At 46.0% G+C, this 11,101-nt stretch overlaps 1 protein-coding gene across 5 annotated transcripts in view; it reads left to right on the top strand.

The window, feature by feature from the left end:
* The first annotated feature begins 1,468 nt into the window (after window positions 1-1,468).
* POC1A (POC1 centriolar protein A) overlaps window positions 1,469-11,101 on the top strand; it is a 58,798-nt gene continuing 49,165 nt past the window's right edge. For 3 of the 5 annotated variants that reach the window (XR_011048840.1, XR_011048839.1, XM_068408788.1), the window contains exons 1-4: window positions 2,553-2,633; window positions 4,263-4,347; window positions 7,460-7,631; window positions 9,673-9,852. Coding sequence is in view for 3 of the 5 variants with exons in the window: in XM_068408788.1 (XP_068264889.1) it covers window positions 2,616-2,633; window positions 4,263-4,347; window positions 7,460-7,631; window positions 9,673-9,852 (455 nt within the window). In the remaining 2 variants the exon portion in view is untranslated. Of the gene's footprint in view, window positions 1,551-2,552; window positions 2,634-4,007; window positions 4,043-4,262; window positions 4,348-7,459; window positions 7,632-9,672; window positions 9,853-11,101 lie in introns of those variants that run through there. The other 2 variants (XM_068408791.1, XM_068408789.1) reach the window with 2 other exon arrangements.

Genomic DNA, 11,101 nt, shown 5'->3' with positions numbered 1-11,101 from the left:
CCCATTTCCTGCTTTTGTAAGTGGGAGTGCAACCACATGTTTCTGACCTCATATTTCTCTAAAATGGGTTGTACAAGGCTTCTTTAGCGCCTTGGGCATATGTAGCATCTCTTCCGTGTTCTGGTTTATTTCTGTGCAGAGAAAGAAAAGCTAATAGTCACATGGCAAAGAATTTCATGAGGAACAGGTTAGGCAATGCTGGAAACTGCTTCAGATTTATAGATCCAAGATCCATAGCCATGTGGGCAGAAAGGCCACGTCTGAGGGAGGAATGTATCTCTTCAGACCCAGTAACTCAAAGGGCAGGGGGAAACGGAGACCTTTGGAGGCACACAAACACCCTTGAACCAGCACTGTCAACCACGGGATGGCAGTACAGGAAGGAGAAGGACGGATGGTTTCCCTGAGAAGAACAATTCATGGGATTGCATTTATGGCTCCATGATAGCCTGGATCGCACCAGTATTGGTTTGCTGTGGCCACGAGGGATGTCAGTAGGCTCCAGAGGCAACGTGTGGGCAGTGACTGTGGGCTGGCAGCGGCACACATAGCTTCGCACTGATGACAACCTCAGCGGGGATTGTGTACTTCTCCCACTTGCTGGAATCTGGCATGGAGGTGCTGGGAAGCGCAAGTGCTGTCCTCAGGGACTGATGACAACTGCTGTGGGTGCAGGCAGCACGTGCTGAGACTGGCTTGATGCTGTTGGCTGATTTAGAGGGGAAAAAGCTGCAGCTGGCGGTGGGAGAGGTGTGTTCAGACATTGCCCAAAGCAAAACGTCCTGGCAGGTAAGGAAAAGGTTTGAAATTGTCAGGTGTTCCACTTGACTGTGCTTTTCCTTAAGAAAGCAAATGGTTTTTAACCCTGCATGAAGCAACTTTTCAGTTAGAAATAGTAATCTTAAAAAATAAGAAGGAAAAAAAGCTAGAAAAGGCACAAATACGAATTTAGACAAAATACATGACCGATTGCTTTCTAAGAACTGGAGAGTTTGATTGCTTGGGCTGATTCACATTAGGGAAAACTTCTTTTCCTTTTTTGCTGCCAATGAGGAGTGGGAGTAAAATAATTTCAGGTCCAACTTCAGCACAGCTTGAAATGTGTCTTGTAAAGGTCCTTATTGCTTGCGTGAGAGCCCTTCCACTGCCCTGCGCTGTAGCAGGCAGTTTTCAACAACAGACAGACCTGTGTAATTTGGAAGCGGTTTGGTAACACTGGAATGAAAGCTGGAGGATTCCCCATGTGTTGAATGAAGCTGTCAGTTCCTTAATAACTGGAGAATAATTAATTTCATTTTTAACCCAATTTCTTGTAGTAGAATGAGCTCCCTCCAAAAAACCTCAGCTTACAAGTCACAAGGCCTCCAAACAAGTAAGCGCTCTGCATTTATGAATAAAGCAGGAGCAATTCAGATAAAGTGAACTGGAATGTCTCCTGCCCAGAGGATGAAGAGGAAGGAACGCAACATTTGACGGTCTGAAAAGGAGCCTGTAAAATACAGGCAGGAGAATTATGTGCAGTTCTGCTCTTCTTGGACTTCAGCACAAAGGTAGGAAGCCTATCTCCTGCTGATGTGGTAGGAACTATGCTGGGGATGAAACTGGGATAAGAACCAGTGTGTACTGGGTTGAAAACCGGGATGAAAAAAGCCGTCTTGGCAGAGGCGCAGGCAACATGCTATGTTATGAAAATTTGCAACTGGCCTGTGCTGAGCGAGGAGAGCGGCCAGAACACAAAGTCTAGAATTACAAGGGTAAATAGTTATTCATGCGCACGAGATGTCCCAGACAAATCGGGGCCCACCGAATGTGGTTTTACACAGGGATCTTACACCCTTCAAGCATTCAGATTCAACAAGATTTTACTAATCACTTGATCACAGGAAAACTTTGCAAAGCAACTGTATTTCTGCAGCACTCTTGCTGCTTTTCTATTGATCCACATGTCCCCGGAGTTGGTCTTGCTGGAGTTACTTGTATATGATGCTGGGAGGGTTTCAAAGCCGTGTCACAGGGGCTTGGATGCTGGTGTTACCTCAGCTGTCCATGGGTATCCTTTATACCTCATGGACAGCTCTAAGCTTCCACACAGCACAGCCCTTATGCCCTGGGCCGGGCCGTCCTTTAGTTTGTTATACTGAAGTATAGAAAACACCAGAGTCTCCAGCAAAATTTCACTACCTCCTTACATTGCAGTGTATAACGTGAACTAATACACATTAACAAAGCTAATACGCTTCTATCCTGTAAAGACTGACTGGTGTAAGAGTGAGGGGAGGAGGGTTTGTCACACCGTCGGGCACCCTCAGGCAAGGCCAGCTGTGCTCAGAGGAACTGACTTTCACGGCGGGGCTTGTGAGGCCCGTTCCCTACGCTTCCAGCCGGGCTTGCGCTATAGCCCGACTGGGGGCAGGCGGAGGAGCAGGACGGGCCCAGGGCTGAGGCGGTCTCGGGCTCCCGCTCCCGGGCCCATAATGGCGGCACCCCCTTAGGGGACAGGCCCCGCCCACGGCCGGAAGTGCCCCCGCCCGCCCCTTCCGGCCGGCGCCGCGGCCCCTTTAAGGGCGGAACCGTTGTTACGGGGCGCGGGAAGCGCACGGCGGTGTGCGGGTGACATGGCCGCCGGCTGCATGGTGAGGGGGCTGCTGCGGCCCGGGGGCTGCTGCGGCCCGGGGGCTTAGTGCTGCTGAGAGGGGGAAGGCCTGGGGGGGCGGGCCGGGGCCTGCTGCGGCCTAGGGGCTTAGTGCCACTGAGAGGGGGAAGGCGTGGGGGGCCGGGTGGGGGCCGGCCCGGTGTATGGGAGGGTGCTGGAGGGGGGGTCGTGGTCTCTAGGGCCGGGTGAAGCGTTAGGGGAGCTCTGGCACTGGGGGGGGTGTGCCTGGGGCCTCTGGGCTCGGGGTTTGATGGGGGGTGGCCGCTGGGTCGGGGCTGGGAGCGGGGGGGCACGGGGCGGGGGGGGGCTCCCTGGTGCTTTGGGTGAGGGAGGAAGGCAGGCCTGGTGTCGGGCCAAGGGGGGAGTGTCTGGTGCTGCTGGGGCTGGGCTGTGCAGGGGAAGGCATGGGGGGCTCCGGGGCCGGGGTGGTGGTGGGGGGCAGTTCTGGGTTTAGGGGAGGTGTAGTGCTGCTGGGGTTGGGCTGTGCAGCAGCGGCTTATCTGGGCTTGGGCTGGGGGGTGGCCTGATGCAGCCGGGGCTGGGAGGGACTGGGGACAGAGTTGGGCTTGGGGGAACTTAATGCTGCTGGGGCTGGGGGGGGGCAGCCCTGCGTCTCGGGGTGCTGTGGCAGCTGGGATTGGTCTGTGTTCGTGTGGGGGGGCACCTCTAGGCTGGTGGGAGGGGGCTGGTGCAGGTGGGGGGAGCTCTGGGTCTGGGGAGGGCTGGTACTGGGTGTTGTGAGGGCAGGTCAGCCCCGTTCTTCCGGGGCTGGGTGTTTGTTTGAGCAGGCTGGGGCTGTGGTCAAGTCCTCAGGGGGAGCAGGCTGCAGGCTAGAAAGGTGCTGTGGTCATCTGGGGAGCAGGGGAGCTGGCTGATGCTTGAGGATGGTGGGCACAGGTAGGCTGGGCTGTGGTGGGGGTTGCCAGGGAGGCAGAGACCGTGTGTATGAGAGCAGGGATTGAAGGCTGATCAACCTGTTTTGAAGTCTGGACAATTTCCAACTGTTACAGTCTCCTGTAATGGTTCTTTCAGGGTGGTTTGTTGTAGTTTTTTTTGCCTGACCTCAGGCTTTGTTTGGCCTGTGCAGCAAGGTGCTGTGTAGGGACACGCTGTGCTCCCCAGCTGTGGGGGAACAGTAGTGGGTCAGTCTGTTTTGCTGTAGTTCTGATTCTACCTGTCTGTTTCAACAGGTGTGTTAAGTCTTGCAAATTTGTCCCTTCTGTGCAAACAGTGGCCTCTTGGCTACACCTGGCTGAGTTGAGCAGCTGTTAGAGCAAAGCTGAGCTTGATGGCCTGCTCAGGTGGTCATCGACATGGCTGATCTGTTCCAAAGGCAGCTTTGGGGTCTCTGCACCAGCAGAGTGTTGTAAAAATGCACAAATGATTATTGTGAGTCGCCTAAGACCCAGGGGGGTTATCATGGATAACATGCCTCTTAAAGTTTGTCAATACATGTGAAATTCACATTTTGTGTTTCACGATGTTCATCTTTCTACCTGACTTTTGTGGGATGAATATGTGTCTTCATTAGCCTGTCATAGAAATAAGGTGGTTTTATTGTGCGAAGATGGTTCTTAATCTATAGTGTCTGAACATTATTGTTTTCTAGGAAGATCCATCCCTGGAGAGGCACTTCAAAGGCCACAGAGATGCTGTCACTAGTGTGGACTTCAGTCTCAATAAGAAGCAATTGGGTAAATCGTCTCTCAGTGTTTCAGTGGCCGTATTATACAGAAAGAGCTTCCCTCCTTTAGTTAAATGGAGGGAGCACTGGAGGTACCGAGCTCTACAAGAGCAAAGAACTTATTTTTGTGATTACGAGATTTTAGGAAATTTCAGGATGAATATTTCCATGTGCTTTAAAAAAAAAAAAAATCTTGTTGTTGAGCCATAGGGGTTGCAGATTGTGTGCATCCTGCTAAAGCTTTAGGGACATCTACTGTTGCTTATCATTTCCTGTACCTTGCTTTACCGTGCAGTCAACTTAAGGTAAAACTTTGCTTTTTCTTCTCCATCTTCTATTTCTCCCCTTTAGACAGCTGCCTGTGGTGTTATGCCAAGGCTTGTGTCCTGGTTGCTCTTCAGTAACCTATTGTGTGTGCACTGAGTAGGAACCAGGAGGGTTTTGGCTTTTAGTGAAGCTGCCATTCAGTCCGTGTGGCATGGGGGACATTGCTTTGGCTCGCAGAGAAGATAAGACAGAAGTGATAGTTGGAGGCAACATACGCGGTAGGCAGTGGGCGCAGTAGGCATGAATAAATAGAAATGCAGCAGTCTAGCAGGTAATAATCCTGTTCTGGATCTTGCAACCTACAGAACGCTCTGGAAGCTGCAAGGAAATGAAGATGAATCAAATTTGTCTTGGACCCCCTCTCTCCCTGCTGCTGTTTTTATTGTTGTCAGCTATCTTTTTCTTTCCACTTACTGTGTCTTCCATTGCAGAGCAAGAGTTTGCTCTACTCTGTGTCCGTGATTCTCTTTGGGTATCCCTAAAACTTTTATCTAGTCAGTCCAGATCTGTGTTTAGCAAGGGAGCTCTGAATGTAATTTAGCATTGCTTTTGAATGGGCTTTCAGAAGTAGTACGGGGACCTTTGCCTCCATCTAGGCCGTAAAAGTGTTACTCTTGATATTTTTAGTAAATGAGATCATGTAAGAAAGGGAACAAATTCCAAGAAAATTTTTTTTTCTGTACTGTTGGGTCAGTTGTGTGTACTTGACTCTTATGAGATTCTAAAGTTCTTTTTCCCCATTTCTACTCCAAAAAAAGAAAACCCCGACCAAACCTAGAGGATTCGGTCTTTTTATTCCATTAGATTGCTTGCCCAGTGCAGTAATGATAATAGTTATTGTCGACAAGTCACATATAAGCAGTATCATACTAACGTGCTTAACTGAGATGTCAGAGCATTATTTTCCTTAATTTTTTTAACATCAGTCCTGAGGATATTGCAACTTACTATCCTTGCCAGACAATGACTTAGTGTAGTTACGACTAACGTTCAGATCTCTTGGCACTAGGCCATGTGCTCAATTTGCTTTGACACAGTTGACTCACCTTAAATTTTTATATCACTAGGGAAAGGCATTGCCTATATGAAATACAAAACCAAACAAAACAACAGTTGAACTGACAAATATGTAAGGGTTTTGTTTCCCCTTAGGGGACATGGATAATGAATGATCCTGTTTGAAAAGGGCATATATTAATCCCAAATCAGTAGCAGGAAAAGAGTTGACTATTATTTTTGTGTGGAAATGACTGTGAAATAGAAGCACATTTCCAGCAAAAGCTATTTGGTATTTTGCCATAACACTAATTAACTGAAATCTTCTTGTAATTGTGATACTGCCATGTCAGAACCTACCATCAAACTGATCTTTCTTTTCTAGGAACATCTTAAGATCTCCCTGGAGATATGCCCCACCTGGCATTCGAGTAGAGAGACACAGATGCAGCTTGGATCTGTGGGCAGGCTAGCATGTGTATATTCTGTGTGTGCCTGTGGAAAATCTACAAAGTTTTCTGTTATTTAGGCATTAAATTGATTTGAAGGGATATTTTTTACTGTCGTTGTTTGAGACTTTAAGTTGCACGGGGCACATGGTTGCTCTTTTACGAATCACTAGGGTCCCAGTGCTGTGGACTTCACGCAGTATGGCAGGCTTTAAGGGCTGAGCAGCTCTTCAGTTTTCACTCTGCAGAGGTGGGGATGGGACCTGAGCAGGGGAGTTTTAGACTGAAGTGGAATTTACTCTTGTGTTTGGGAAACCTATTGCCTGGTATTCTTGGCAGGGACTGATATCACTCCTGTCAGACAGTTTGCATGAAGTTCAGTGTCATGGAAATGAGCTGTCAGTTGTGCTTGCAGCGCATGTACCATGTGCACCTGAATTCTGCCTTCTGCTTAAGTGACCCTTTGCTCTTGCTGCTGAGGGAGATCTTGGAATAGCAGCGTTTGTCCTGGGCGATGGCTGCCTTCCCATAAGTAGAGTCTTTGCTCTCTGGGGTCTCCCTCCAGCCCTTTTTCTTCTTTCTTGTCTTTGGAGCATGCCTTTGCCCTCTTCCACCCCTTTCTTAGAAGCCCAAGAGTGAAGGAAAGTTGTGGTGGTGGTTGGTTGTTTTTTATTCCCCCAGGTGAGTAGAGAAGTGGGCATGAGTGGAAGAGTGGCTGTGGGTAGATGAAGGACCCCATCTTCATCCATAGTTCCTTAAAGCCTCTCATGACTACTGTCAAGTCCTGCTGACCCCTCCTACTCATAGCAAACTGAACACTGCTCTCATTGTGTTGCATATTGTTCAGAACTGCTGAGCTAGATTTGATCAACGTTTTGCAACAAGGTGTTGGAGGGAGGTGTAGCTGGGTTGCCTTAAGTCACCAACACACAGGGCTTCTCTGCTTAACCTGTAGTGTTACTTGATATTTAACCTGCTGCTGCTCATACTTGCCTCTGCTTCACAGTAAAAAAAGTGATGAGATAACCTTCATCCACAGACCTTCTATGTGTTTCCTTAGTGTGTATTTATTTGGAAAAGGTTTTGCAACTTGTGTGGCTTCTCCATCTCCAGTTGTTGCATGAACTGACTCTTGGAAGTAGAATTGTCAGTCCAAGCCAATGTGTGCCTTTGTTTTGTTTGAATTACAAATGAAATATACAGTATGCAATACATTGGTGAAGCTGAGAGGACAATGTGCTTGAGATTGCTGGAAGCTGTGATGGTAAATTGAGTGTGAAATGTAGTTTCAGTGTAATTGGAGGAGAATTAATGCAAGTTTTGTGTTTTGTTTTGTTTTTTTTTTCCCAGCAAGCGGCTCGATGGATTCATGCCTGATGATCTGGAGTATGAAACCTCAGATGAGAGCCTATCGCTTTGTGGGCCACAAAGATGCAGTGATGTGCGTTCAGTTTTCACCTTCTGGTCACCTGGTGGCTTCAGGCTCTAGAGACAAAACAGTCCGTTTGTGGGTCCCAAGTATGTAAGTATCTATTCCCTTCTGTCTCTCTTTTTGTGTTTGAACTATGGATTGGGATTTCTCCTTGCTTCTTGATAGTGGTTCTCCAGCTATGAGACTGGGATCTGTTTGAAGGAAAGAAGAACCATTTTATGTGGCAGCTCTGACAGAGGAGAGGTAATTTGGTCTTGAAATTGCATTGGAAAAAACCCTAAAACCCTTTGCAAAGCTTAAAGTCGGTATTAACTTCCTATGCTAATAAAACAAGTCACTAATGTAACTTATCAGTGGTGAATTGTTGAATTTTTCTTCCCCTTCCTCTCCCAGTCTGTCTTTCCTCCTAGCAAACTGATCCTTCTCTTCTCTGTCAGTGTTAAACAAGATGATGAAACACAAGTTGGGGTTTAGTGGTGGAGATAGCTGTTCTGTCAGCAGGGTGGAGGTTACTAGCTTGCATGCTTGCTGTGGTCCACAAAACTGTGAGGTGCCTTTATTTCCTGGTTTAAAACTAGTAACTCTGTGTTCCACTGATAGTAAATGATGGTATATTACTAAGATAAAAGACTACTTTGGATTGTGCATTGACTTTTTTTTTGAGCATGTCTTTAACAAGAATTTACTTACCCTTTCAGTACTGTAGCTGTCCTAACAATAACAACTTCACAATTATATATTATGCTCGTGAATACCTCGGTGCATGGCACCCTTAATCTGTGTTTAGTGTTCTTTGTCAATTTACCTTCTCTAGATAGAACAAAAAAAGAGCACTGAGGTTGAATTGGGTTTGAGACCTTCAGCTTGCCAGTTTTGAGCTGTCGTTAAGAGGGAAGGGAGAAGCTGCCCCATAGTCTGTCTGTGGGCCAGGACTTTACTTCCAAAGACTGAAAACTTGCGGTCCCTTTCAAGGGTGATATGTTACTGAAGGAGTTAATGCTGCACTGGTGTGTGGATTTCTGTCTTTGGGATTTGGTTTTTATAAGCCATGCTGACAGAATTTTGTCATTTCATGTTTCTACATGAGTTTTTATCGGACTTGGGGATGTTCTGTGGTTTTGGACAGAAAGAACGCTTCGTCAGAAGTAACCTTTACTGTTCCTTGCCTTCTGGCAGATAAAGGATAAAATAAAACTAGGCAGCTCTGACCTTTTCTGATGAGGGAGGGAATATTGCTGGAGGGTTTGTAGTATTTTGATATTTTGGCCTTTACGGTTTTGGTAGTTTTAGTAGTCCTCAGCCTCAGTATAAAGCCTGTTAAATCCTGATGGAGAAGAGAACAAACCTTTCTGTTGTTCTCTTCTGTCTGTGAATATTGCACTTCTGTTAGTACAGTACATGCTGGAGATGTATTTTGGACCAAGAGTCCCATTATACCTGTTGGATCTCTACATATATTGCACTTTGGATCTCTAAATATGCCTTGTGTTTAGTTGCCAGAAGAATGCCTCGTGCATTTATTTGGAAATGATGGGTAAAGAAGAATTAACAATACCTTGTCTTTTGTTTTGCCTGGCCATGTTAATGGTAGCTTGCTCCATGTTGTACAACATCAGGCATGCTGAATTCAGTCATGTGATTTCTTATGTGGTGCTGCATCGGAGGCGTTCAGCTGGAGTATGGGCCGTTACAGGAATAGTTGTGAGGTAGTTGCCTGTGTGGCTCTATCTAGATGAACCGTGAAAACACCTCCCTCCTCACCTGCCTTGCAGCAAAGGATCTGGTAACAGTACAGAATCTCAGCATCTTCTTTTATATTGATGTTTCCATAAATGTTGTTTTAAACGGTTGCACAGATGAACAATAGCATTTTTGCCCCTTTGTAGGTAACATTGGTTGTTTCCTGTTTGGATTCGGCTCCAGTATTGAACAGGAACAACTGCTTTTAGCTATATATTCTGTACAGCTCAGGAAGTATGAGTTTGTTTGAGGTTGATCAACGTTTTTTTCCTAATATAAGCACATGCAATTGCCATAGAAATGGTGGTTAATAGCATACAGAAACTTTGTGGTTTCAGGTGTATTTGCTGTCCTGCTGTGCAGTTTTAAAGTATTTTTTCCTTCTTTATAGCAAAGGAGAATCTACAGCGTTCAAGGCTCATACAGCAACTGTAAGAAGCGTTCATTTCTCCAGCGATGGCCACTCCTTAGTTACAGCTTCTGATGACAAAACAGTCAAAGTGTGGACGGTTCACAGGCAGAAGTTTCTGTTCTCGCTTAGTCAACACATCAACTGGGTTCGCTGTGCCAGGTAAGTACAGCTTTCTGATGAACAGAGATGGGATTTATCCCTCAAAGCAGAGCCTGAGTGTAACACACCTCTATCACGATGATTCAAGTGTGTTTAGTGACTGAAATATATTGCTGACCTGCAGAGACATCCCTCAGATAAGTTGTGTACCCGCTTTGTGTTTCTTCAGTGATCTTTGTCAAGCAGAGACTTTCTGCTTAGTGATTTGCTTTTACCTGTTATGAAGACTTTTGAGGTTGCTAACAGAAGCAAAATGAGAGATTTGTAACTGTTATTTCAGCTTAGTTACTTTTAGACTTCTCATGCCTCTAGTTAAAAATGATCACCTAAGCATCCAACATGCTGAAAGTGCTGCCATAATAAGAACATTATTTCCTGATAACTCTCAGATTTGTTTTTCAGTTGTCCATCTCAGTTCTGAGGGCTTTTTATGTATATGTGTATTTAGGATAAAGCCATAATTTCTATGTAGGTGAAAAGTTCATTAGAGTTCTTGAACATGGTGATGGCAGTGGTTGGTAGTACTATAGATGCCCACAGTAGAGCAGAAAGAATGTTTTTTACAGTATGTATGATGATGTTCTCTAGTTAAGGACTCAAATCCTGATCCTGTAAAATGCATGCCTCTGAACAGAGATATTGATCTCTCTTGTATATGAAATTTTGAGATAGGAGCTTAATACATTCTTCTGAGGCACTTGAATGATGAAGCTTCTCCTGCTGCAGCTGTTATCTTGGGAGTAATTACATTGCTCTGAATGCTTGTGGCAAAGGTAGGAATTGTTTTGAATTGGGGTAGAGAAACAACTTGAGATACACTTGAAATTGAAGCAAGTAGGACAGGAGATCTTAAGTCAGACTGAAAACACTTCTGAGGGCTATCTTATGCGCTTAGGGAAATAAGGATAGTTTGAGGACTTAAAGCCTGTTTTTTTTCCCCCCTGAACTTACAGCGATTGAATTTTTAGTCTCACTGATGCTGGTGTGAGTTGTGAGGTGTGTTACCAATATACCTTGACAGCTGGCCAAATCCAGTTGACCCTGTACACCTTTTGTTTGGGGGCATTTGAGTTGGCCTCTTCTCCCAGGCAACTAGCGATAGGACAAGAGGACATAGCCTCAAGCTTCGCCAGGGGAGGTTCAGGTTGGACATTAGGAAGAATTTCTTCTCAGAAAGGGTTATTAGACATTGGAACGGGCTGCCCAGGGAGGTGGTGGAGTCACCATCTCTGGATGTGTTTAAGAAAAG

The sequence above is a fragment of the Nyctibius grandis genome, chromosome 10 (assembly GCF_013368605.1).
Source record: "Nyctibius grandis isolate bNycGra1 chromosome 10, bNycGra1.pri, whole genome shotgun sequence".
NCBI classification, from domain to species: Eukaryota; Metazoa; Chordata; class Aves; order Nyctibiiformes; family Nyctibiidae; genus Nyctibius; species Nyctibius grandis.
The sequence above is the reverse complement of the archived record's forward strand: the minus strand, read 5'-3'. Positions and strand labels throughout refer to the sequence as shown.